The 27250-nt window shown below is 37.3% G+C and overlaps 2 protein-coding genes across 3 annotated transcripts in view; both read right to left on the reverse strand.

The window, feature by feature from the left end:
- btaf1 (BTAF1 RNA polymerase II, B-TFIID transcription factor-associated) overlaps nt 1-18533 on the reverse strand; it is an 88384-nt gene extending 69851 nt beyond the window's left edge. For both annotated transcript variants that reach the window (XM_063071732.1, XM_063071731.1), the window contains exons 1-3: nt 17374-18533; nt 9055-9178; nt 54-168 (exon numbers count right to left, since the gene is read on the reverse strand). In XM_063071732.1, coding sequence (XP_062927802.1) covers nt 54-168; nt 9055-9178; nt 17374-17387 — 253 coding nt within the window. In that variant the 5' untranslated portion in view covers nt 17388-18533. The remainder of the gene's footprint in view (nt 1-53; nt 169-9054; nt 9179-17373) is intronic.
- A 1232-nt stretch (nt 18534-19765) lies between these two features.
- Nucleotides 19766-27250, reverse strand: part of LOC134358983 (RNA/RNP complex-1-interacting phosphatase-like) — a 48499-nt gene continuing 41014 nt past the window's right edge. Inside the window, exons 9-12 of the mRNA XM_063071734.1 lie at nt 26557-26688; nt 24473-24562; nt 21520-21636; nt 19766-21120 (exon numbers count right to left, since the gene is read on the reverse strand). Coding sequence (XP_062927804.1) covers nt 20814-21120; nt 21520-21636; nt 24473-24562; nt 26557-26688 — 646 coding nt within the window. The 3' untranslated portion in view covers nt 19766-20813. The remainder of the gene's footprint in view (nt 21121-21519; nt 21637-24472; nt 24563-26556; nt 26689-27250) is intronic.

A 27250-nucleotide genomic window follows, 5' to 3' on the forward strand; every position in this document is an offset into this window, starting at 1 on the left:
ATATCACTAATCTGGTTAGAAATGGTTATTGGAATTATATACAAAGCCAATACCTTGTTTTAGCTTTGGAGTAGGGTTCCATTCATTTACATTCTTCACAATAGCTTCTACTGCTTGGCCAGCTGCAATGCGAGTGTCCCAATTAGGACTGCGTAAATATGTTAACACCTAGTTTTTGTTAAGAAGGAAAAAAAGTCCCATTTATACATATTTACAAAACATAGTTGACATGAAGTCTAGTTTGATTTAATTACCAAGTAATGATTAACAATGCAGTAATAAGAAACAAAGTATATCTGCATTTATACATCATTGAGAAAGTCAAGTTCTGTTCTGCAATACAGTGGATTCTGATTAATTGGGCCGTCAGTTAATAGGGGTAGCCACTTACTTAGGACAACTCTTAAAGAACACAAATCAAGAAAATAGCTGGGATTCCCTTTGGTTATAATCATAGTCATACTTTATTGACCCTGAGGGAAATTGGTTTTCGTTACAGTTGCACCACAAATAATTAAATAGTAATAAAACCATAAATAATTAAATAGTAATACGTAAATTATGCCAGGAAATAAGTCCAGGACCAGCTTATTGGCTCCTATTATTTGTGATAATATTTAATTAGTTAGGGCAGGAGATATTTGCCGAACATTTTCTAACTAGCGTCAGTCATGTGCGTGTCACTACACTGTGCTTGGAGCAAACAATTTTTTTAAAAAGCATCACTTACATGTTTGTGTACAAAAAGCAGTGATTTTTGTCACTGATAGTTGGCACATAATAAACAGTAAGATAATTCAGAACTTTTTTGCCCATTGCTGTTTCAAGCATTCAGGGATGGTGTCGTGGTGGATCGACCCGATGCAAGGACAACAGTACCACAAATGCAATGACACACGCAATGCTTTCTCAAACTTTTACTCTTTATTCATAGCATGCTATGGGGAATATACAGACTGATCTCCTTAAGAGGCAGTCCGGACACTGCTCCCGCATTACACAAGTCTCCACAATTTATAACATTGATCATTACAGGAAATCGTATGATTACAAGTTAAGATAATATTAGAATAATTTCAGTCACATGCTAAGATACAATTAGATGTAAGATCATCATTGGTTAGTTATAATTATTTTAAACCAAAGCTAGCCTGGATACAACATCAGTTCCCTATATTGACACCTTCCCCTTCTTCTGTCCCCTAGGCTATCCTTCCCATATTTAGCTATACCTTGAGATGTCCCTTCTGTATGGCCTGATAGAGGACAATGTCTAATATGTCACCGGTTGCTGGGTAAGGTTTCTTTCTGACTTGTCCAACAACAGTAAGCTAAGGCGTCCATAAGGTGATTGATCATTAGTTAACCATTGTTCTTAGCATATACCTATCCCTCCACTCTATCAATGGAGATGCCAGAAATGGTCAGGAGTGAAAAGGAAATGATTTCACTACTTCAACAAGTTAGAAACTATGAAAAAAAAAGGTATTGACAATCATCTTGACTATTAAAATTAAAATGAAGATTTGGAGGATGCAATCGTTGAAAGGCATTTCACTATCTGCACTAAGTGCCTGTGCTGATTTTATTAATTTACAGATAATCAAAAGAATACATCAGCATACACTGAATGAATTCCACCATCGATAACTATTAGGAACTAATGTACAATTTTATAGTACTGTAGTTTCCTAATTTATTCTGTATTTCATTTAAATACATAATTTGTTACTCAGTTAAAAGGTAGTTTGCCTTTCTTAAAGGTTTTTAACTATTTCCATAAAACTGGCTAATTGGGGCAGCCGCCTAATTATGTCAAAATGTACCAGTGCCATTGAGTCCTAATTAACGAGATTCCACTGTATATCAAATTTTGGAAATATTTAAGCCCACTTCATTTGTGAGGCCAGTGACGTTGTGGGGATGGAACTGGACTCTCTGACGGTGGTGTCTGAAAAGAGGATGCTGTCCGAAAAGAGGATGCTGTCCAAGTTGCATGCCGTCTTGGACAATGTCTCCCATCCACTACATAATGTACTGGATGGGCACAGGAGTACATTCAGCCAGAGACTCATTCCACCGAGATGAAACACAGGAAGTCATTCCTGCCTGTGGCCATCACACTTTACAACTCCTCCCTTGCAGGGTCAGACACCCTGAGCCAATAGGCTGGTCCTGGACTTATTTTCTGGCATAATTTACATATTACTATTTAACTATTTATGGTTCTATTACTATTTATTATTTATGGAGCAACTGTAACAAAAACCAATTTCCCTCGGGATCAATAAAGTACGACTATGACTATATGTCTAAGAAACATCAACAATGAACTTAAGTTGATTACAAATCTAACTTCAGTTGACTATGACTCTACTGCTGGTATCTATTGTGTTACAAATTGTTATAATAATTATGGCTTCCAAACTTAATGATTTAAACAAAAACTCCAATGTACAAGAAACTTGCAGCTTATTTTCAGGTTGAACTTGGAAAACTGCATAAAATAGTTGTCAGTATTTTGTTGCTCCCTTCAATAATTATATTTGTATTATATGTATATGCAAATTACTGAATTTACATTGGCTAGTATTGTCATATTAAGGTATCCCTGGTATATTATTTGCAAGTAATTGTGTTGTAAATGATGAAACCGCACTGCAATCCAGATAGTATCTCTTAAGTTAAAAATAGCATTAATGCAATCTACATGGCTAAAATAGCAAAGAGCTCACATGAAATATAGAAAGCCATGAAAAAGTGACAGCGAGGATGGGCAAAAGAAGGGTGGTAGTAAGTGAAGATGAAAAGGCTGTTAAACAAATAATAAGATTGTCTTGGGGCTGCTGACAGGTCCAACAATATTTTTTTTGTCTGTACCTGAAGATGGTGATGGTAGGCTTCATTTCTGACCCACTTGGTACAGTATTGAAACACAATCAGTAAAGATTGTGTTTCCCAAAATACCACAGTGGAACTTGTTCCCTGGAATTTCACTGCAGGTTGGCCCATTACCAATACAGTAACACAACTGCAATACCTCAATACCAATATGGTAATGCAACTACAATACTACTGCAATCCACTGGGCAGAGAGAGAAAAAACTAAAAATCTGAAGAGAAGGCAATTAAAGTATTTTTTTAAAAAAACACAATATATACCACTAGGTTTGGCATTAAAAAAAAATCAGTCCTATCACAATGAACTGAAACTTCTGATATCCAAAAAGCTGATGTCAAGAATCTATCAACTTCCGAATTAAATATACCTAATGACCTAACCTCTACAGCCACCTGTGGCAAAGAATTCCACAGATTCATCAGCAGCTGGCTAAAGAAATTCCTCCTCATTTCCATTCTAAATAGAAGTGTCTCTATTCTGAGGTTGTGCCCTCTGGTCCTTTACTTCCCAACTAAAGGAAGCATCCTCTCCAGATCCATTCTGTCTCGGCCTTTCAATATTTGATAGATTTCAATGAATACCCCCCCCCCCGCATTTTTCTTAGCCACAAAGCCATTAATTGTCATCCAAATCACTGACATACAACGTAAAAAGCAGTCCCAACACCAACCCTGCAGAACACCACTACTCACCGGCAGCCAATCAGAAAAGGCTCCCTTTATTCTCACTCTTTGCCTCCTTGCCAATCAGCCAATGTTCTATGCATTCTAGTGTCCTTCTTGTAATACCACCGGCTCTTAACTTGTTAAGCAGCCTCATGTGTGGCCCCTTATCAAAAGCTTTCTGAAAATCCAAGTACACAACATCCACCAATTCTCCTTTGTCTGTCCTGCTGGTTATTTCTTCAAAGAATTCTGGATTTGTCAGGCAAGATTTTCCCTTAAAACCATGCTTACTTTGGCCTATTTTATCATGTGCCTCCCTACCCTAAAACCTCATTCTTAACAATCGACTCCAATATCTTTCAAACCACTGAGGTCAGGCTAACTGGCCTATATTTCCTTTCTTCTGCCTCTCTCCCTTCTTGAAGGGTGGAGAGATATTTGCAATTTTGCAGTCCTTCAGAATCATTCCAGGATCTAGTGATTCTTGAAAGATCATTACTAATGCCCCCACAATCTCCTCAGTTACCTCTTTCAGAACCCTGAGGTGCAAGTTCATCTGGTCCAGGTGACTTATCTACCTTCAGTGTTTTCAGATTCCCAAGCACATTCTCCCTAGTAATAGCAATTGTACTTACTTCTGCACCCTGACAGTCTCAAACTTCCAAAATACTGTTAGTGTCTTCCACAGTGAGGACTGATGCAAAATACTTATTCAGTTAATCCACTATTTCCTTGTCTGCCATTACTACCCCTCCACCATCATTTTCCAGCAATCCATTATCTACTCTCATCTCTCTTTTACACCTTATATATCTGACAAAAGTTTTTATATCCCCTTTGATATTATCGACTAGCTAACCTAATATTTAATTTTTTCCCTCCTTATAGTTTTTTTTTTAAGTTGCCTTCTGTTGGTTGTTAAAAGCTTCCCTTCCTCTAACTTTCCACTAAATTTTGCTCTATTATCTGCCTTCTCTTTTATTTTTATGTTGGCTTCCCTTGTCAGCCATGGTTGTGTCATCTTCCCATTAGAATACTACTTTTTGTTTGGGACATATCTATCCTGCGCCTTCTGAATTGCTTCCACAATCTCCAGCCATTGCTGCCCTGCCGTCATTCCTGCTAGTGTCTCCTTTCAATCAACTTCGGCCAGTCCATCTCTCATGCCTTTGTAGTCCTCATTACTCCACTTTAATACTGATACATTTGACTGTGGCTTCTCCCTCTCAAATTGCAAGGTGAATTCAATCACATTATAATCAGTGTCTCCTAAGGGTTCCTTTACCTTCAGCTCCCTAATCATATCTGGTTCTTTGTACAACACCCAATCCAGAATAGTTGACCCTTAGTAGGCTCAACAACAAGCTGCTCTTAAAAGCCATCTTGTAGGTGTTCTATGAATGCAATCTGAAAGTCCAAGAATTTCAAAAAGAGGAAAAAAAAACCAGACAAAATTTGCCCTAATTACAATTGACAATCTGTGGTTTAAGAATCTATTTGCTAGACCCCCGGAGGTTTCCAAATGGACTGCTCATCTTCAGCACTTGGTTACAGGTTGACAAAGCAACTTCCAACACTATTCAGAAGTTAAAGCCAAAAAACACTAATCTATTTTTTGTTTTCAAGAAATTGAACGCAGAATAGTTGTGAGTACATGATAGAGTAAATTTGACAGGCCACCTAAATTTCTTCTGGATTTCTATTTAAAAATCAATTTTCCTTTAAAATCAATTTTAATTCACCGGTTATAATTATATATTTTAATCCTTCTTCAGACCTCATCAACTGAGCTCTCCAAAACAATACTTTCTGAATGAAGCAAAATCTTTATTGTAATTTGCAGTAACGGTGGGAAGATCTTTTCACATCTCCCCTCTAAAGCTATCACAATTGCACACAATAAAATATGAAACAGTCCAGCAGACGGTATCATGTGGTACTGCGCAAACACTGCTTTGTCACAAACACTTGATATCAAATGAGAAATTAAACAAGGACTGTGCCTGGTTTCTCAAGTAGATGAAATAATCCCTTTAGAAAATTTTGAAGGGAGATAATTTGACTTTCTAGTTCTTCATATAATCAGTCAGATACTCTGGTTATTTATGGTATATTTTTATTTCATAGCACTTCAATAAATACTTCACTAGCTGCAAAATACTCAACATCTGTCAGATCACTAAGTAGTTAAATTCAAATACTTCCTTCTCCACATCTATCTTCCCCCCTTTTTCCCCCGACAAGCTACAGTTGCTTCTCTGGGGCTTCCCATCTTCCTCTCTAAGACTGCTTTCTTTTCTCTGTTTTTGCAACCATTTTGTTTGTTTTTTTATTATCTCCCAAAGGTGCATGGGAAGGTTTGTGCGCTTAGCTTTAGGAACTGCATGCCAGGCCTTTGGAGATTTGTTCAAATCTATGTCCCTATTAATTTGCAGATAACATGGATATTTTATAGATTTCAGCATCATGATTTATCAACAGAAAGAAAGCAATACATCAAAAATATCCTTATCAAAACAACCCTCTTAGCTATGAGATTTAAATAGAAGGGGCACTCAAATAAGAAACTCTGATCTGAAATAATTCAAGAAATTAAATCATTCAAAATCATAATGACAAAGAAGCACATTTAACTCATTGTGCTTATGCTGGTTCTTTATACAGAAGTTCTATCAGTTCCATTCTGTCTCTATTCATATTTCACAACCAAATTTTTTTTCCCAGGTACACAGCAATTTCATTTGGAAGCATGACTGCTTCCCTTCTCATCACCTATGGAGCAAAAAACTTTCTGTTGGGGATCTGGAATGTGTGTGAATCAGTCAAGCACTTGTTTAAGCAAACTTGATAAAGAATACACTATTTTGCCTGAACTAGGAAATTAGAATACAGTGATTAGATTCCAGTTAATCGGGGCAGCCGCTTATTTGGGCCAACTCTTAAAAGAACAAAAACTAGTAGCAGGGATTCCCTTTCTTTATTTGGAATACTATGGTGCTTATTTTGGACAGGAGACTGTTTCTTAACAGTTTCTAACTAGCATCAGTCACGTGTACTTGTGTGGCTGTCAACACTACACCATCTTCAAATAATGTCACTTTCGTGTTTCTGTTCAAAAAAAATGATTTTTTGAGAGTTGGTGAGAAGTAACCAGTAAGACAATTTAGAACTGTTTTACTAATGCAGTTTCCAGCTTTCAGACTTAGAGGAGCTAGAAACGGCCGGGAGTGAAAAATGAAATGTGTTCACTACTTCAATAATTTAGGCACTACAAATAATGCAATATCGACAATAACCTTGAAAGTTACAATGAAAATAAATTTGAAGGATGCAATCGGCGAAAGCATTGTATGAAGACAGTTTGTTATCTATACTGGGTGTCTGCATTGATTTTGTTCATTTACAGTCGATCAAAAGAACAATGAAACATACACTGAATTAATTCCTCCATCAACAACTATTAGGAACTAATATACAGCTCTATAGTTCTGTTGTAGTATTAGTAGCATTCCAATTTGTTCTGTATTTGATTTAAATACATAATTTGTTACCCAGTTAAAGAGAAGTTTGTTTTAAATATATACATGTTTTTGACTATTTCCATGAAACTTTGGCTAATTGAGACAGCTGCTTAATTGGGCCAAACCGTACTGGTCCTGATGTGTCCCTATTAACTGGAATCCATTGTAGTTCCTTTACTTCAATTTTTAAATGATTCGACAATGAATTAAGAAAATGTTAAGGAAGCGAAGCAGCAAAGGAAAAATCAATGTTTTATAAAACTGCATGTTTGTAAAACTGAAGTCTCTGTGCCAGCAAGATCAACTGCAAAATGAACACACATGCAAAATGCTTAAGGGGAAAAAGGGCTATTTGCAACAGCTTTCCAATATCCACATATATTTGCAAAAGTAGACTCTATAAAATGCTATCTGATGCATTAATTCCACAAAATCCTGGTAAAAGCTGCAACTGATAAATAACATCATTTTCTCAAATAACAAAAGAAACAACTCAAAACCTTTTACCTCTTGTCTGATTAAAGCATGATCTACAGTCTCATTCAGATAAATGAATACTGTTTTTATATAGTATTAGGACATCTACTTTCACTGTAAGATACTGAACACTACTGGCAGCAAATCAAGTTTGAAATATGTGATTCGGAGAGGCTTCGACAGGTGGACATAAAGGGGGCGTTCCCTTTTGCAGGAAAATCAGAACAAGTGGTTAAGGTTTAAAAGAGATTGCCTACTTAGGATAAAGAAAGCAATTTTATTTTCTCTTAAAGCATTGCAAGACATTAGAACTTTCTTTTTGAATGGGTGGCTGAAGCAGAGTCTTTGAATACCTTTAGATGTATTGACAGTATGCAAGGACATGAAAGGTTACAAAGGTAGGCTGGATTACAGAATTTAGATTAGTCAGTTGAGCCATTTTATTAAATGGGGGAGGAAATTTAAGAAGTTGAGTGCCCCACATCTGTTATTAATAAACATAAATTAAATATGTTCAATAATGTTACAAAATATCCAACTACAATCTAAGGCACGTCTAACACCCTTCACAGATTCACTGCCACGGAGTCAAGAGACTTACAGTGCAGAAAGAGACCTTTCAGTATATCCCAAGCATCAAGGGTCCCAACAACATCCATGGACCAAGCAAACCTCCACCACCAGTCTCTGCTTCTCACTACTAACTCCGTAACGACCATTCCTTTCAGATTTCCCAAAATCATTTGCCCAGAATCTGTAGACAATGAAGTGACTGCAATTCCCATTGTCATTGTAAAAAAAGTTCTCCATGAAGGTCTTGCTTTTCTGATAATCAATGTCATCAGTTTGACAGGATTCCTGGCACCCAACAATATAGTAATTGAATGCAGAAGCCAATCACACGAAAAAAATCCTCAGAATGGAAGCATCGCATTAAAATTTATATATAAATAAAGCTTGAAGCATACAGGATTAAAGAAAGAAATACAACAAAAAATAAAAGCAGTAAGGTTGGATTATAGTATTTGAAGCTTAATAATGATTAGAAATTCATGTAGAACTCAAGCACGCAAAATAAATACACTAATTTCAGAGGGACATGAGAAAAACTCATCTATTCACATCAACTCAAATGATTTCAGATTGACTTCAGGCACACAGTGACAAATAACACAGAACATGGTGACAAACTGGATCACTGATTTACTTCTGTATAAAGTGAGACATATGCAAATATCACAGGTTTGCCAAGTACTGAAACACTGTCAAAATCACCACAAAATCAGGGTAATTGAAAAATCTGTGGCATTTACCTTTACATATAATTATCAATGAAATCCAAATGTTATTAATTTATTGTGTTTTTTAAAAGAAGTATGCTTCTACTCTTTGCAGGTCCACCAAATACTGTACATTTTAAAAAGTTGCAATTCCTAAATCAGATGTGTACACACATATGAATCAAGTTAGTTTTATTCTATCTACTTACTCTGGATAACAGGTTATGCAGTTCATGAGGATGGAGTTTGACAACTTCACCCAATTGTTGAGCTGCTGCTTTTCTAGTTACTGGCGTAGTCCCAGTATCAAGTAAAATAAAGAGACGATCAAGTCTATTGAAAAGAAAAAATAATGGCTTTTAGTACTTTGATGCAATATTATTGTACATGAAAATTATTTACTGCAAAACATTTGAACGTTTGCTAATGCTGAACATTTAAATAGTAATAGCATTGTACAAATTCTAGAGGAAGTTTCAAAAAAAGTTTTATTGGAGTTGGTTTAATTAGTTATTTTCCTTGTCTTACGACAATACTTAAATAGGCTTTCTAGACCCAAACATCTGGAGTCTACTCATTTAGCACAAATTTCTATAAAAGAAACGGCAAAGAAAAAGAACACAATTATGCACTTATATTTACTGCAGCTATTTATGAGGGTGCTAGTTAGACCTTTAAACTTAAACTTGTAATTAGATATTGCTGAAGCGATTCCCATGTGTGGTTTACCTGGCAGCTATGGGGACTTTAAGCCCTTAGTTAGGTCAAAATGTTGAGCTTTCAATTAAACACATTCCAAGAACAATTTTTTTCCCAACATGATACACATTAACTAGTCCATTTAATAATTTAATAAACACATTTTGTTAGTTGAGTTTATATACAAGCATCATCTCCCACAGATGTGCTAATTGTAGGCAGCCATGTGACTTTATAGACAAGCAACTTTATTTACCAGATACAGTGGAATCTGGTTAATTCAGAACACATCAGGACCAGTATATTTTGGTCTAATTACACCACAGTCTCAATTAGTTGAAGTTTCATGGAAATAGTTAAAAAGGTATAGATTAAAAAAATACTGCCTGAGTAACAAAATATGTAACAAAGTACAGGCCCAGAGCCATGAAATGCTCCTCATACATTAACCCTTTCGTTCCCCCAGTCATTCCCATGAACCTCCTTGAGACCTTTTCCAATGGAGTACAATCTTTTGCTGACAGCCAACACTGGCACACTTCAGGGATGTGTGCTTAGCCCACTACTCTACTCTCTCTACACCAGTGACTGTGTAGCTAGGCATAGATCAAATGCCATCAATAAATTTGCTGACCATACAACTATTGTTGGAAGAGTATCAGATGGAGACGAGAGGACGCGCAGGAGCAAGATATACCAGTTAGTTAGTGGTGTCACAGTAGCAACCTTGCACTCAATGTCAGTCAGACCAAATAACTGACTGTGGACTTCAGAAAGGGTAGGACAAAGGAACACAAACCCATCCTCATAGAGAGATCAAAAGAGGAGAGTGAGCAATTTCAAGTTCCTGGGTGTTAATATCCCTGAAAACCTAACTTAGCAATGCAGCTATAAAGAAGGCAAGACAGAGGCCATATATCATTAGGGGTTTGAGGAGATTTAGTTTTGTCACCTAACACACTTAAAAACCACTACAGATGTACTGTGGAGAGCATTCTAACTGGTTGCATTACCATCTGGTATTGGGGGGGGGGGTGGGCTGCTGCACAGGATCGAAGTAAGCTGCAGAGAGTTGAAAAATTAGGCAGCTCCATTATAGATACTAGCTTCTGTAGTATCCAAGACATCTTCAAAAATCTGTGCCTCAGAAAGGCAAGCTTCATCGCTAAGGACCCCTACCACCCAGAAGACATGCCTGCTTCTCATTGTTACAATCAGAAAAAAGGTACAGAAGCCAGAGGCACACGCTCAGGAATTCAGTTTCTTCCCCTCTGCCATCCGATTTCTAAATGGCCACTGAACCCATAAATGCTACCTTACTACTTTTTAATTTCTGTTTTAGCACTACCCATTGAACTATTTAACACACACACACACAGTAATTCAGTTTTTTCTCTATATTTATCATGTAATGTACTGTTGCCACAAAGTTAACAAATTTCATGAAATATGCTGGTGATATTAGACCCGATTCCAATCCCGAGAAGGGGCCCAAAACTGCTCACGCTACTCCAAGAGCGATCTGACCAATGCCTTACAAGCTTCAGAATCACATCCTTGCTCTATATTCTAGTTCTCTCAAAATCAATGCTAACATTGCATTTGTCTTCCTTACCACTGATTCAACCTGCAAGTTAGCTTTTAAGGAATCCTGAACAAGGACTCCCAAGTCCCCTTACACCTCTAATTATTAAATTTTCTCTGTTTAGAAAAGTCTATGCCTATATTCCTTCTGCCAAAGTCCATGGCCATATACTTCCCTGCACTATAATCAATTTGCCACTTCTTTGCCAGTTCTCCCAATCTGTCCACGTTCTTCTGCAGATTCTGTGTTCGCTCAACACCATATGCTCCTCCACTTATCTTTGTGTCATCTACAAACTTAGCTACAAGGCCATCAATTCTGTTATTTCTGATATCCAAACTGTTGATATACAATGTGAAAAGTGGTTCCAATACCAACCCCTGCGGAATTCCACTAGTCACCAGCAGCCAACCAGAATAACACCCATCCCTTTATTTTGACTCTTCCCTCCTGTCAGTCAATCTTCTCTCCATGCTAGTATCTTTCCTGTAATACCATGGGTTCTTATCTTGTTAAGGAGCCTCAGGTATGGCACCTTGTCAAAGGCCTTCTGAAAATCCAAGTAAACAACATCCAACGGCTCTTCTTTTTCTATCCTGCCTGTTATTTCTTCAAAGAATTCCGACAGATTTGTCAGGAAAGATTTCCCCTTATGGAAACCAAGCAGACTTTGGCCTATTTTATTATGTGACTCCTGGTACCCTAAAACCTCATCCTTAATAAGAGGCTCCAACATCTTTCCAACCACTGAAGTCACACTAACTGGCCTATACTTTCCTTTCTTCTGCCTCCCTGCCTTCTTAAAGAGTGGCATGACATTTGCAATTTTCCAGCCCTCCAGAATCTAGTGATTCCTGAAAGATCTTTACTAATGTCACTACAATCTCTTCAGCTATCTCTTTCCAAACCCTGAGGTGTAGTTCATCTAGTCCAAGTGACTTATCTACCTTCTGACTTTTCAGCTTCCCCGGTACCTTCTTTAGTAATAGCAATTACACTCACTTCTGCTCCCTGACACTCGAATTTCTGACATATTGCAGGTGTCTTCCACAGTGAATTCTTTCAGATTCCAAGGCCTCCTAAAATATACCTGGTGTCTTTGGCTTATCTAAGCATCACTTAGATTAAAAATGCTCAATTCATTTGATTTAAATAATATAAATTTGAAAGAAAATTACAATGCAGTTATAAAATATAAGCATGCCAGAACCCATTAATTGATCCCGATTAAATGATTTTTCACCCGATTTATGCCCACTGGTTCTAATTTTTGGGTTTAGATTAACCAAAGACTGCCTCAGTCAAGGCAACAATTGTTCACTATCAACTTGAATAAAATTATGAAAGAGGAGTCAAAAGTGCCATCTATTGTAAAGTGTTTTACAATTAGGAATCTTCTTTATTACAAAGGTGATAAGAAACGTAAAGAATTTCAAACAAGAGAAAATCTGCAGATGGTGGAAGTTTACAGTCACAGATTTAACTATACCCAATGCCTGGGACTGGCGTAATGCTCCTCCCATCTAACTCTGAGCAACCATCACTTGCAGCAAAGCAAAGCTTTCATTTAAAGTACAAGATGGCTTTACATTCCATGATGTCATCCCACCTTATCTTACACCTACAGTGACCCATGGGCCAGTGGCCCAAAGCATTTAGTTCTCTTATTTTTCAGTATCCTGCAACTTATTTTCTATCACACATGCCCATCAATCCCCACCCCCTTTAGCTTACACAAAAGGATCATTTAAAGTTATCAATTAATCCACCAGAATGTCATTGTCCTAACATTGTAGAGTGTAGAAACAGGCTCTTCAGTCAAATACACCACAATGACCAAAATACAACCCAAATAATCCCATTTGCCCGCATTTAGCCTGGATCCCTTTAGACCAGGGGGTTCCCAACCTTTTTCATGCTATGGATCCCTGCCATTAACTGAGGTGCCTGTGGACACTAGGTTGGGAACCTCTGCAACTTTCCTACCCACATACATGTCCAAATATCTTTTGAATGTTCTAAGTATACCCAGCTCTCCCACTTCCTTTGGCAGCTTGTTCTGTATACTCAGTGCTCACTGTAGAAAACTTGTCCCTCAGGTCCTTCCCCCCACCTTCAACCTATGCCCCCAATTTTAGATTCTTGTACTCTGGGGGAAAATATTGTGACCATCCACCTTTTCTGATTGAGGGCACTGTGCCTTATGCCCTCTTCCCCACTTTCAGCAAGTACATCTTTGCACCCTTAGAATCATAAACAGGAGAAAATCTGCGGATGCTGGCAATCCAAGCAACACACACAAGATGCTGGAAGAACTCAGCATGCCAGGCAGCATCTATAGAAAAAAGCACAGTCAATGTTCCGGGCCAAGACCCTTCAGCAAGTCCTGCCCAAAATGTCAACTGTACATTTTTCCCATAGATGCTGCCTGGCCTGCTGAGTTCCTCAAGTATTTTGTGGGTGTTGCTTGGATTTCCAGCATCCACAGATTTTCTCTTGTTTATGATTCTAAGGGTGCAAAGATGTACCACATAGTTGAGAGGTGTCGCTAACAACCTTGCACTGAATGTCAGTAAGACCAAAGAGCTGACTGTGGACTTTAGGAAGGGTAAGGCAAGGGAACACAAACTAATCCTCAGAGGGATCAGAAGTGGAGAGAGTGAGCAATTTCAAGTTCCTGGGTGTAAAGATCTCTGAGGATCTAACCTGGTCACAACATATCGATGCAGCTATAAGAGAGCAAGACAGTGGCTATATTTCATTAGGAGTTTGAAGAGATTTGGTTTCGTCAACTAAAACACAAAAAAATTTCTATAGATGTACCGTGGACAGCATTTTCCCTATCGGGTTTGAGGGTGGGGTGCGGGCTACGACACAGGACCAAAAGAAGCTACCAGAAGTTGTAATACTAGTCAGCTCCATCTTGGGTACAAGCCTCCGTAGTACCCAAGACATCTTCAAGGAGTGGTGCCTCAGAAGGGTGACATCCATTATTAAGTACCCCCATTACCAGGGCGTGCCCTCTTCTCATTGTTACCGTCAGTGAGATACAGAAGCCTGAAGGCACACACTCAGCGATTCAGGAACAGCTTCTTCCCCCCACCACACTATTCCTAAATGGACTTCAAACTCGTGAACACAACCTCATTTAAAAAAAATATTATTTCTGTTTCTGTACTTTTTTAATCAAATACTGTAATTGATTTACTTTTTCTTTCTATATTATGTATTGCATTGTAGTGCTGCTAAGTTAACAAATTTCACAACACAGCCAGTGATAATAAACCTGATTCTGAATTCTGATTCAAATGCTTTGCTAAAATCCACATGAACAATAACTTTGCCGACATCCTCGTTAATCCTCGATTATCTCTTCAAAAAATTTAAATTCACAAGACATGATTTCCCATGCATAAAGCTATGTTATCCCTAACAGTCTTTTTCTTTCCAAATGCTGCTATATTCTGTCTCTCGGAATCTTCTCCAGCAACTTTCCCACCACTGGGTCCAGAAGACTTGGCTACCTGGCTTGTCTTTGCACAAAGAACGTTACATTATTCATAACCTTCCCATCTTGCACCTGTGGATAAGGAACATACAATAATGTTTGCTAGGCCCCCAACAATTTCTTCTTTTGCTTCCCACAATGCCCCATGATACCTCTGGTCAGGCCCTGGGGATTTATCATGTCATCAATATCCCTTTCATTATGTCAATACTGTTTTAGGACATTACTGTTCTCTTCCATGAAATCTCAATCTTCCATATCTTCGCCAAAGTAAATATAAATGAGAAGTATTGACTTAAGACTTTGATATCTTCCATGATTCCATACTGAGAACCAAACTGATCTTTAAGGAAAACAATTTTTCTCCCTGGTTCCCTGGTTTTAGATACTTGTAGAATCTTTTAGGATTTTCCTTTATTTTCTCTATCATCTCGTGTCACCTTTTGCTCTTCCTGAATATATTTTTTCCTCAAGGAATTCACTTAATCCAACCTCCCTGTAATTGATATATGCCTTCTCCTTTTTCCCTGACCAGAGCTTCAATATTATTGCGACTTGGTAGGTAACCAAAAACTTGAGGACCCCCATCCCACTACAGAGTGTACCAATTCTGCAAACAGTATCTGAGGTCAGGATTGAACACTGACCTAAGCTGTGAACAAGCTACAGAAAATATGAGATGAGCAGACTGATGAATAGCTTGTCTAAATTTTCGTGATCAAGCCTGAAATGGGGTTTAAACTCAAGTGAGTAAATAATATAGGCAAACATTTCAGTCAAGTTAATACTTTATTTCAGTTTTGACATTTTCACATGATTCGCTAAAGCCAGTGAACACCCTGTTTACCTGATCAAAAGGCTGGAAGAAGATACGACAGAACTGTTTTAGACAGCATATAATCACTCAACAAACATTACCAAAGCAGATTGGGAAAACTACCAAATTGCAATTTGTAGAATTATCTAGTGCGTAAATTGGCTGCCACACTCAACTTAAAAATGGTGATAACTGTATAAAACTCATTCATCTGTGGGTTACTATACAGATGCTTAAGAATTCATGTAATTATGTGATTTCCCTGGGCCCAATATTATAATGACTGAGATACTTTTCTAATGACTTTTGGCAGCAGATTGCAACTTCAGTCACAATATGGTTTTTAAAAAAAAATTAGAGGGGAATAGGTATCCACCAAAGACTAAAGATTTTCAACTATCTTTTGTGAAATTTAGAACTCTACTGGTAAATGCCACTGATAAAACTGGATAAGTACAGAAAAGACTGCTGATTTTGAGTGTTATTTGTACTTCACAAATTTAAAATAGAACAAAACCAAAACTTCTATACAAAACAGCTTAAAAATGTCTGATACAGAATGTCTCGATTCTATCTCCCACCCCAACACCTCCATACTTTTCTCTAAGCCACTCACTGCAGAAGTTAAAACAAAAATCATGAAAATCTATTCTGAAAGCTGCAAGTATTTAAAACCAATCACAACAATGAATAAATTACTGGGGGTGGTCATGAAAAGGCAAGTAATTTCTTGCCAAGGATAGTACCAAATTTCTGGAAATATGAGATAAGTGACAGAAATATTCTATAGATCTGGAAGCATTTTCTGAAATAAAAACAGTTTAAGGATTCAATTCTATGACCATTCATTAGAAGTGATTTTTTTTTATCATTATGGTGTAAGGAGTACAAGGAAGTGAATAAACAAGGATGCAGGTTTGGGATTACTATAATTTTTAATTCTCATATTGTTTGTGCTTTAACGCTTAAATTCAATTTACAGGACGCAAGCGAGGAAATACAAATACTATATCCAATAAGTTTGAAGTTAATACATATGACTTTTTAAAGCAATGAGCAGAGCAACTGTGGTTGCAACAAAATTATTGATAAACACTAAAGAATTTTAGATGACTCAATACATCCAATCAAGATGCGCAAAATTCAGACATCAAGCGTATGGTCATATCACACTTCAAAAGCTGATGATGAAAGATTAGCTTTCCCAGACGTAAACTGATCTACTGATCGCCTTCAGCATTGTCTTTTTTTCTTACTCTGAGGGCTGTGGCTCATTCTACTCACGAATCACAAAGTAATAAGGTTATTCGCTGGGTCCCAGTTACGTGGAAATTACAGGAAATTACGTTTTAGAGGCATTCTTAGGGTTTGGATTAAGATCAACCAAATTTATTCCAATACTATTCACAGCATAATTCTATTTTAATTTAGAAAATAATTTATTTGTTACAAGATCCTTTATTAAGAGACCATAATATTAGATTACCAATATTAACTTTCGGAATGCATTGTAAACTGTAGGTGAATAATAGAAGGCGACTGGTGATTCAGTACGTGTCAATACGAACCCAGATTAATCTATTGTGCCTATCTGACGAACAAGAATTTCTACATATCATCAGTAATGTAAAACCCAATCCTGGACATTTATCCTGTAAATAATTGTAGCTTTGACTTCGCTGGCCCAACCATCACTTGTCATTATTTCTCCGACAGGCCTCAATGCCCAACGTTAGTATTTACAACCACACTAAGATGGCAAACAAGTTTCAGAGACATTTGCTAGCTCGAGCTCAGTTTACTGCGAGATTTATAATTTACTATTGAACGGCGGACCTCGTTGGCTTGGATCTAATCAGAGGCCTTTCCTTCCATACTCTTTTCGTTTAATGTTAATATGGGGGAGCTAAAACACTAACCTCGAAACCGCCATTAAGGATCTGTAGCACACAATGAGTCGCCGTCCTGCTTTTGCACAATACTCGCGGCTTTACTGCAGCATTTGTAGCTCACCGGCGGCCCATGCAGGGCTCGTCTCAGCAGCAACGCCGGAGGCCGCGCCGCAATAAACCTCAGAGCCGGCAGAAGGGCTTTAATTCATCTCCTCGACGCAGAAGATCAAAACACTTAAATCCCACACCGCATCGACTGCCCTGTGATCGCTGATTTATGGCTCGGTAACATACAACAGCCGGTTAGCCCTCCGGACAGGGTCGAGAAACGTATCGCATAAAAATGTGAAGAAAAACGACTTTTTTGCGAACAGGGAAGCCGCTCTCGGCGCGTGGATTTATATGAGGAGCCATCTTGCATTTATTGTCATCTCCATGTATCCCCCCATTTGATTGGCTGTAGTGGCTTCAGACGGCCAATCTCAATCGAGGTCTTTGAGAAAACAGGCCGACGGTGCGGGTGGAGAAGCGCTTCCTGCAGCGGGAGTCGGTGGAGTTCCTGGCGGAGGAGGGAGAGTTACCGTTCGGGCCTTATCCACGCTGCCTTGGGGAAAATGGGCACCAACTTTATTAGACAATTTGGTTGAGAAATTGTCCTCCAATGATGGAACGTACCGCTAAAAAATAATGTTTCAACCACTGATAAAATTAGCTGGAGTAGCCACCGTGACAATTTTAGTAGAAACATTTAGACTTGGAACTGGATTTTCAAATCGAATTATTCTTCATCGCGGCTTCACTTATAGACTATATTTAGTTCTGACTTCCACTGCGAAGGCTCACTGGAGAGGGACAGAAAAATAAAATTTGTATCCGGATGTAAACTTCCGTTATCAAGTACGATCAAATGCCAGTGTCATTTTCTATGGCCCAGTTTAAACATTTATATTTATTATAGCCGGTAAGCACTATAAGCACGAGCTGTTATAATAGATTTATATCTTAATGACGGTGGCGGCATTACCATCAATCCAGAGGCAACCTTGTGAAGTTCACATTTCAAATTTTCCTAATGACGGTAATATGAAATGTACAAATTTTTACCAAAAGGGCAGCTTAATTTTAATATTTTCTAGTACATCTTAACAAAATGCTGACAATGCTTGCAGACCGGGTGATATTAGTGGAGAGAAACAGTTGACATTTCAGGTCAATAACACTTCCCCACCCTAACACACGATTAAAGAGTAAACTATAGGGAAAAACAAAACAATATTTTGGCATCTAATCGCATTCGATTTTGAAGAGTATACATAACGTGCACGATGCACAATTATGCATTTTACAAACTTGGATACATTCTTTCATATGCATAATGCAAGTTTCATTTATTTTGTCAAACTTTCCCTTTTGCTAGTTGAACACCAACCATTTAGAACTGCAGCAATTTGTAATCAAGAGGAAACCTGGAAAATTACAATTAGAAACGGCAGCCAAATTTAAAGATTTTTCAATAAATAGTTAGGAAAAAAGTATCAAAAAAGACATTTATCAACCACCCGAAGTGATGGTCTTAACTCCACCATGGACACTCCAGGAGGAAGGTCGTGTATGGGACTAGCAACCTCATCCAGTAAAAAACCCAGTGCTATGCAACACCGACAGAAACTCTTAAGACGTCCCTGAGAGAGGCACGATTTTCATCTAGAAGACACAAGATGGATTACACCTGGGATCAACTTGAAAGACTGGCCCAGGACAGAGGATTCTGGCAAGCTGCTGTTGGCAGTGTATGCCCCAGTAGGGGTGATGGGTAATGGCCTTAATTAAATTTTAGCCTCATTTTGAAACATTAAACATACAAAATAAATGCTACAGGCCTCAAGTAAAAACCTTCCCAGAGCATGTGTGGAGGCATTATTACCAACTATATTTATGGTTTCTAAGAATGTCTAATTTATAGGACCTCAATGTATTAAATAGTTCTCAGAGTTGAATACCACCTGACTTTATGATGTTCCTAAAAATGTTTTTGTAAGAAACTGAATTTCGAGACAGGAATGGAGATTTTGAACTTCCACATAATAGCCACAGACCTACGGTTAAATACAGCAACCCCAAATGGGGAATTGAAGGGGGAGGATTGAGGGAGAAGAGCTAGAGTGGATCGAAAGAATAGGGAAATCAATCAGGCAGGGTAGACCAAATGAAAAATAGGTTGTTATCCTATACATCTAACAGATGGCTCCAAACTCAGTTTCAAATGTCATACCAATAATCACAAATTTGAAGTATTCACTGATTACATCCCATCTATTAGGTTGCAGTAAAAGTTGACCAAATTGATTGTATTATTTCTAAAATGATCTTAATTTATTTTGTCAATTTTAAAATTATTCATGATTTTCTAAAACAAATCAGTTTTACAGGACCTTTGTACTCGAACCAAACTTATTCAAGTTTCAAAAATTTAATTTTTTTCTAAATACATTTTGTTTCTTGAATGCTACATTTAGATTTCTCAATTGTCAACCAGTTTCTGTATCTCTAATAATTTTGCAATGCAATAGGAACATCTGGAATTCAAAAGCAAACCATTAACAAAAACAAAGTCCTGGAAATGCTAGTCATGGAAGATCAATACAATATCTCTTTACAGGAGCATTATCTTCCTTTCCATATGCCAGCTAGTGCATCACCCACTCTGATTGAAATGTGTTGCTTCTTTATCAGCAGTTAAATATTAATCTAATATGATGCGCTGCTAGGTAATTGCAAAAAGCTTCTATAAAATTGACTTTTGATGGAGCAAAAAACAAACATCTCAACACATTTTAAAACACAAAACATTTATTTTTATTACTATTTGACTGAACATGGTTCTGTGAACTCAGCAGGTAGAACCTGGGCCATCTGACCGAATTTTACAACTTAGTCAGCAAGTTCCAAATCACAGAAGTTAGCTTATTTGGAGCAAGAAATGACCAAGATAAAAAAAAACGATTTCCTGATGTAATTTGCATTTCTCAACATGTGCGGAACATTTAAAAAAAGGACATTTCTAACGGTAAATTATAGGAGGCAACCTGTGCAATTCACTTTTAGGTTACATTTAAGGTCTCTAACTTTATTTTAAAAAAGTTATCTACAGTCTGTTGTGCTCAGAAATTTATCTTTAAAAAAACTTTTGAACCAAGACAATAAGCATATTTTCATACTAATTTATACAGAAAGAAATGACCAACTATTTCTGTTTGTATCATATTACATACCGCCAAAGATAGCAGCTTTAAGTATATGGTGCCAACTCAACAGAAATAAATAAAGTCTGGAGTGGGAAAGGGGGAAGTTTGTGGTCCCTCAGTATTAAAATTTTGGAAAAAGCAAACCTCTAATGAAAAATACAAGTGCTTGCTTACCATCCCAAAAATAAAAACAAATGAATATACATTAAATATAGTGGTTAGTTAGTTCCACTCATAGTCACGGAAGCTATCAAAATTATCATAGAATCCACCACCTAATTTACTCAAACTAGGACCACGTTCTGGTGGCTGACCATGATTATAATCGCGTGTAAATATTGCATTTGGGGCAGTACTCTGTGATTCTAATTCTCTTCTGCCTGATATGGAATAAGGCTTTCTTTCAAAATCCTCCCTGTAGCGATCCTGAGGTGCTGGCAGTCTTGTAGAATACGGAGCATATCTACTATGTAGACGTGAATTTTCTTCCAGATTACGCATCCCTCGATGCTCGTTGAAATGGTTAAACCTAGGTTTAAAAAGAGCACACAACTGTCAAATTTGCTAGTGAGAATACACCTTTTTCCATGTTCCTTTAAATAAATGAATTAGTTTAAGCCTCCAAAACTGAAGTTCTTTCATTTAATGTATGGGTCTATTTTCTTCCAATTCCTTGTTGAGCTTCACTGGTCCCAAGCAAACTGATGTCCAAGATTGTACATGTGTATGTTTATACAATTTCTACAGATATACACAGCTCTTCACTAATACATCTGTCAATAATAGACAGGTAAGTTCAGAAAAAGTTTTAGACATCTAGGACATACTAGGAGAATGGGAATTCAGAATTGAAGACCTGATCTGATGAAAATTCATTTATTTTATAATTTTGAGTATTCATCATTAACCAATGGAAATTGATAATTACCTTGAACGCCCAATGTATTCCTCTGGACCGTAGTCATCAAAACGGGAAAGCTGTCTGTGTTCACCATAAAGAAGTGACGGTGGTGGTGGAGGAAGTGGAGGTGGAAGAGGTCGTGGTCTAAACAAAAAAATGAGTGCAAGGTTTTGTATACCATTACAATGGCCACAATTTTTTCTACAGGAATATATTTAAATGATCCAGTCTCATTTCCTTGCCTACACTTAATACTCAGGGAAACAATACTGAATAATTGATCTAGGACAAAGATCATACGCTCCTAAAATAAACTGAGAGATGATTAATAAAAGAACGTTTTTACTTTAAAAGATGGCAACTGTAAGAGCAGCACTTTGGAAAATGGAGATCCCTTCTCACTAACCTGGTAGAATCCTTCAAGGACTGTTGTGCTAATATGTGGATCAAAATAAAGTTTGTAGTGTTGTGTAATATATTTAAGAAAGATTTCAAGGAAGTGCTGCACAATGATATAGGAAAAATATCATGTGGAGTTTGGTACCTTCACAAAGGTACCAAAAAAGAGGAGATTACATCCTCATTAGCCTTACAAGCAGATGAGTATGGAAGGTACAAGTTCCTTCAGGATGAACTTTACTATCTATGTTCATAAATGAATTGGATGAGGCATTCACAAATCTGAAGGTACCATTTTAAAAAGGAATTGCTACTGCAAATCAGCTATATTGATTGTCATTGCAGATGTTTGTCTGGAAGCTTGCCTCCACATTCAGGTCTGCTGTCCCGCTAACATTGTGAGTACTGACTTTAGACTAGTTCCCATCTGTTCATCGTTAGGCCACATATCTAAATGCTTCTCAGCCTGAATACCAAACTATGATTTGTCTACCTTCCAAGCAGGACTTGCCTGTTGCCAAAGAGCTACTCTTCATAAACCCAACAGACAATGAGAGAAATTCAAGCCACAAATGTGAGTAGCTTGATAAAAAAATTAAACCAGGATTATTTGGCCAAGTCAATTAGACCAGTCTTGCAGCATCCTATGCTATTGCTGTGACATAATGCATTGTTAGCCACTGGAGTAAAACTTAACTGCTTTGCTACGGCAGCCATCCCTGCAAAGCAAAGTAGTTCATGATTGGCACAAATCCCCAGGTGGCAGACTGAAGTCCCAACTCCAGACTTCCAAGAAGGCTTTTTAATTTTCCCGATTACCACATACCTGTATCTGACTAGCATACTCCTGATGCCTGCATTGCAATGCATTCATATGAAAGAAACATGCTATAACTAGCCAGCATTTTTTTCCACGGAGCTACTAGCTACCCAAAATGCAGAGCTCAAATGGGTAAAATAAAATCTCATTATTTACCTCACTTCTTTGTAGTAATTCATGTACACAATCAATATTTGGCCATTACGTAAAGACATTTAAGGAAATATTACAATGATCTTGTGACCATTCAGAAAACAACTTCCACCCCTCCTTCTATGCCCTGCCTATTCTCACTCTATTAATAGTTTTTCAATCACATTGCCAAGGTTTTGCTACAAGATCCAAATAACAGAACTATAGAAATTAAACTAAAATTATGTGCAAGCATCACTTCCTGTCAAAGGTCAATTACACAGACTACAAGCATTTACCCGCAGAACCTAGAAACCAAAAGGAGTAGTAAAAAAGAACTTAGGGAACAATTCTTTCCAAAGAAAATAAAATTCATAATTAGGGTAAAAAAGGTATGTCAGAGACAATATCAATTAATTCACTTAAAAATTATATACATGAGTGAAAGTTCCCAGTGCAAGTAGAGCATGTGAGCATGATTTCAACACCAAGAGAAGTTTGGATTAGTATATAGATGGTAGGGGTATGGAGAGCTATGGTCCGGGTGCAGGTCGGTGGGACTAGGCAGTTTAAATGGTTCAGCATGGACTATATGGATCAAAGGCCTGTTTTGGTGCTGTACTTTTCTATGACCCTTTATTTAACATTAATGAAAATTAATGTAGCTTTTCTTTTAATACTTGTTATGCATACTGTGAAAGATGTAACATAATAGATGAAGTAGAAATTGCCCCCCCCCAAAAAAAATTGAAAATAAAACAATGACTCGATCCATTTTTGCAGGTTAATGGTAAAATTGTCAGCATTTATCATAATTTCCTTGCATATCTGACAAACCTTAGCATTTTTCAAATACATATGCAAGCAGGGTAACACAAAAGTGCTGACAAAAACCCAGTAACATGTCACATTTGCCTTAAATCTATCCTAGACAGAAAGGATCATCACCTTAAAAGGAACAGGCTATAAGAGTCTCAGAAGGGTGTCTGGTCATTCAAAAACTTTTAGAAAAGTTATTGATTTCTAAATAGATAAATCTTTGATAATGGCTTTTAAAACAAAATGTCCTAGATCATATTTAAATGTTTTAAAGCTTTTTCAGATTTAGAAGTGTTTTTGAAAATAGGTATTCAGTTTGTGATTTTTTTTTAAAGAAATGTCAGTTCTGGAAAAACCTGTGACTGCAATTGGGAATAGATCTGTACATTTTTTAGCACATCCAGACAGGGCACAATTTAGTTTGTTGTTGTTTCTTATCACACCCGGTGGCGCATTGGGTAGAAACTTTGCCATTTCTTTAACATTTTTGTCTGTTCTTTTTGTGAGGCCGAGTTACTACCTTGATGCTCAAGTCAGCACAGATGGAAAGCGTGAAAGCGTACTAAGAACCAGCTGGATTTGAACCCAAGAGCACTTGCCTCAAAGTCTGGTGAGGATGCCACTACACTACAGGCCAGCATTCGTGTGTTTGTGCTAGAGCCTTTATGGTGTAAAAGGCTCTTTCAACATGCAGGGCCTAATCAGGATGGATCTTTATAATAGGAAGATTACTGAAGGCTTATAATGAGCAACAAGTTTTAAGTAGGTGTGAAAATTCCACTTTAAAGATTATTAAAAATAGTAATTTACCTGTCATGCCATCTATTATACGGGGGAACGTCAAAGTCTCTTGCCGGAAGAGGCAGTCCCCCATATGATGGACCACGCCGTGAATCAGGCCTATATTGGGATGGAGGTGATCGAGTGAGATAAGAAACACTGTGTTATTTATATTATACAAGCATCAAATCCATCAAACATATCAAGTGTCATTTTAGAAAACCTATCTTCAGAGATGTATAATAGAAAACAATCAATAAAAGAGGATGGGGCAAAGATTCAAATGCAACTTGGTTTGAGTTTAAAAGAACTGCCACAAGTCATAATGAGTAAATACTCAAGTTTGAAACATTCATTTCTTAAAATTGGAAGTGATTTTGGTGAGACTCTGCAAACAAATTTTGTACACAATGCATTTAGCTGAAACATACAGAATGTTCAAGCTGTATGATTAGATGCAAATCAGATGTTTGGTGCAGATTCACAGGAATACTCTTGTATTTTTTCCAACAAAGTTTTTGCATATAGAGTTAATTAGGTTCATAAAAATTTATGACATAAAAGACAGCCATTCAGCCCAACATATTTGAGCAAGTTAAAAGATAGATACCCAATCAAATCTCACTCAACACAAGATTCATTACCCTCCAAGTCACAGCTCTTCAAGTAAACATCCACGCATTTTAAGTTTAACGAGTGTCTCTTTTAGGCAGCAAGTTCCAAGGTTCTAACGTCCTGTGGGTAGAAAGAATTTTTCCTGAACTCTCTCTTAATCCTTCTACCAGTAATGGTTCAAGTTTTTTTACTTTGCTGCAAAACTTGCAGTTGGTTTTTCCTACTTACTTGGTCTAGACCCCTCCATTTTAAATACTTCAATTATTTATTTCTCAGCCTTTCTGTTCTAAGGAACTCAAACCCAGCCATTTCCATCTTGGTTCATAAGTTAGACATGCCAAATCCTAGCAAAATCTTTATAAAGCTCTACAACACATTCTCCAGCAAAATCACATTTTCTGCCTAAATCTTCTTGAAAAACCAAGAAATGTAGGCACTATTCAAGCTGTAGTCAAGTCTTCTTTACAACCTACTAAACCTACTATAACCTCCCTGCTCTTACATCTTCTGATCATTGGCTAAGAAAGGAAAATATTCTGCCTACTTTCTGGACATATATTCCAAGGTTTATAAGTTTCACCTTTCCTCTCATTGCACAAAGCAGTAAAACACAAGAACAGACCCAATACAGAGTACTTCGATAACTTTCTCTGATTCCAAACATATATTCCCTCCTTTATCCTTGAGTAGTCTTACTCTGTCCCTAGTCCCTCTTGTTTTTAAATACATGTAGGAATTGTCTTGTTCATTGCAAAATATATTTCTGCTTTAGAGAACTTTCTCTTGTTCAAGATATACACCAAGAGATCATCATTCAGTTTTAATGTAGTTATGCAAAATTTTATGTGTCGTTGACAGTGAAAGGAAATATGACTTGTGACTGCAGAGAGGGGGTCAGTTAGTTGGTAGAGTGGCAAATTAAGTATGCAATAAATGGAAGGATAGCAAGATGAGTGGAAGAAAAGATGCTGAAAATGTAACAAAACAGGTCAATACAATGGTTAGAAAGGCAAATAAAAGGTTTCCCTTATTATCCAAGGCACAGTATATAAGATCATAAACACACTGCCTGATCTACTGTGTTCCTCCAGCATTTTATGTGCGGTAGACAGGATCCATTTCCCTTAGCAGTGGGATCAATAGTGAAAATACATGATACAGGATCAAAGAAAGAAGGGAAGTTTCAGTTGAGAGTAGCAAAGGGTTTTGGAACTCACTGCCTGAAAAGGATGGTAAAAGCAGAATTCATAGCATATTTAAATCAATACTTGGATATACACTTTGAGAGCAGTACCCTACAATGACAAGGGCTAATATGCTGGAAGGAAAGATTAATCTGGCTAGCTCTTTTTCAACTGACACAAACACAGTGGACTAAATGGCCCTTTATCTCAAGTCTGTGATGATTCTCCATCTGATATACCATTAATATTCTGAAGATTTTCATCTCTGTCTGGAATAGTTCAGTGACCCATATGAAAAATAACTTGTTTCCTTACTCTGGAAAATCATCAAGCATAGGCCTACGGCCATGTGGTCTTAAAGAGTACGAGGGGTAAGGTTCCAGTATTTCTGGCTCTGGCTCTGGCTCTGGCTCCGGCTCTGCATCAAACACATCAATTCCTAAATTACTGCAAAACAAAGAAAAAGTCAAGTAAAACAAGCTTTATACAAATATAAATGGTAATTCTGGTAACTTTATTTGCATATAATAATTTTGTTTAATATTTGATTCATTGTCCTTCAATTACTTATTTGGCTCTCATGATTAAACAGCTTATGTCCATCACTGTATCACTAATTACACCTGAATCAGCCAGACCTACCCCAAGGCAAAAAGAATGGTGACAAAGGTTATACAGTGGAGCTGGCATGGAATTATCTTTTATAGGTTAGCTTCTAAACCTAATTAGAGGGACTACGTGGAATCTGAAAAACAAAAGTAGGACTTAGCCGACACAACTACGGAACCAAGGTGTCATTGTGCATCTGATAATGCTATGTGTTTACTAAAGCAATAAATCATAATTTCTTTAAACTCCCTGCCACAATGCACTTCATAAGGTTTTGCAATACCAACATTAGAAGCAGTGACCTGTATAGGGGGTAAAACACCTGCTATCTAATATGAAATGCAAATACATTGGCAGTATTCCAGAACAAATAGCAAGAGTGCATTTAGTTTCTACAACA

The sequence above is a fragment of the Mobula hypostoma genome, chromosome 19 (genome assembly GCF_963921235.1).
Source record: "Mobula hypostoma chromosome 19, sMobHyp1.1, whole genome shotgun sequence".
Classification (NCBI taxonomy): Eukaryota; Metazoa; Chordata; class Chondrichthyes; order Myliobatiformes; family Myliobatidae; genus Mobula; species Mobula hypostoma.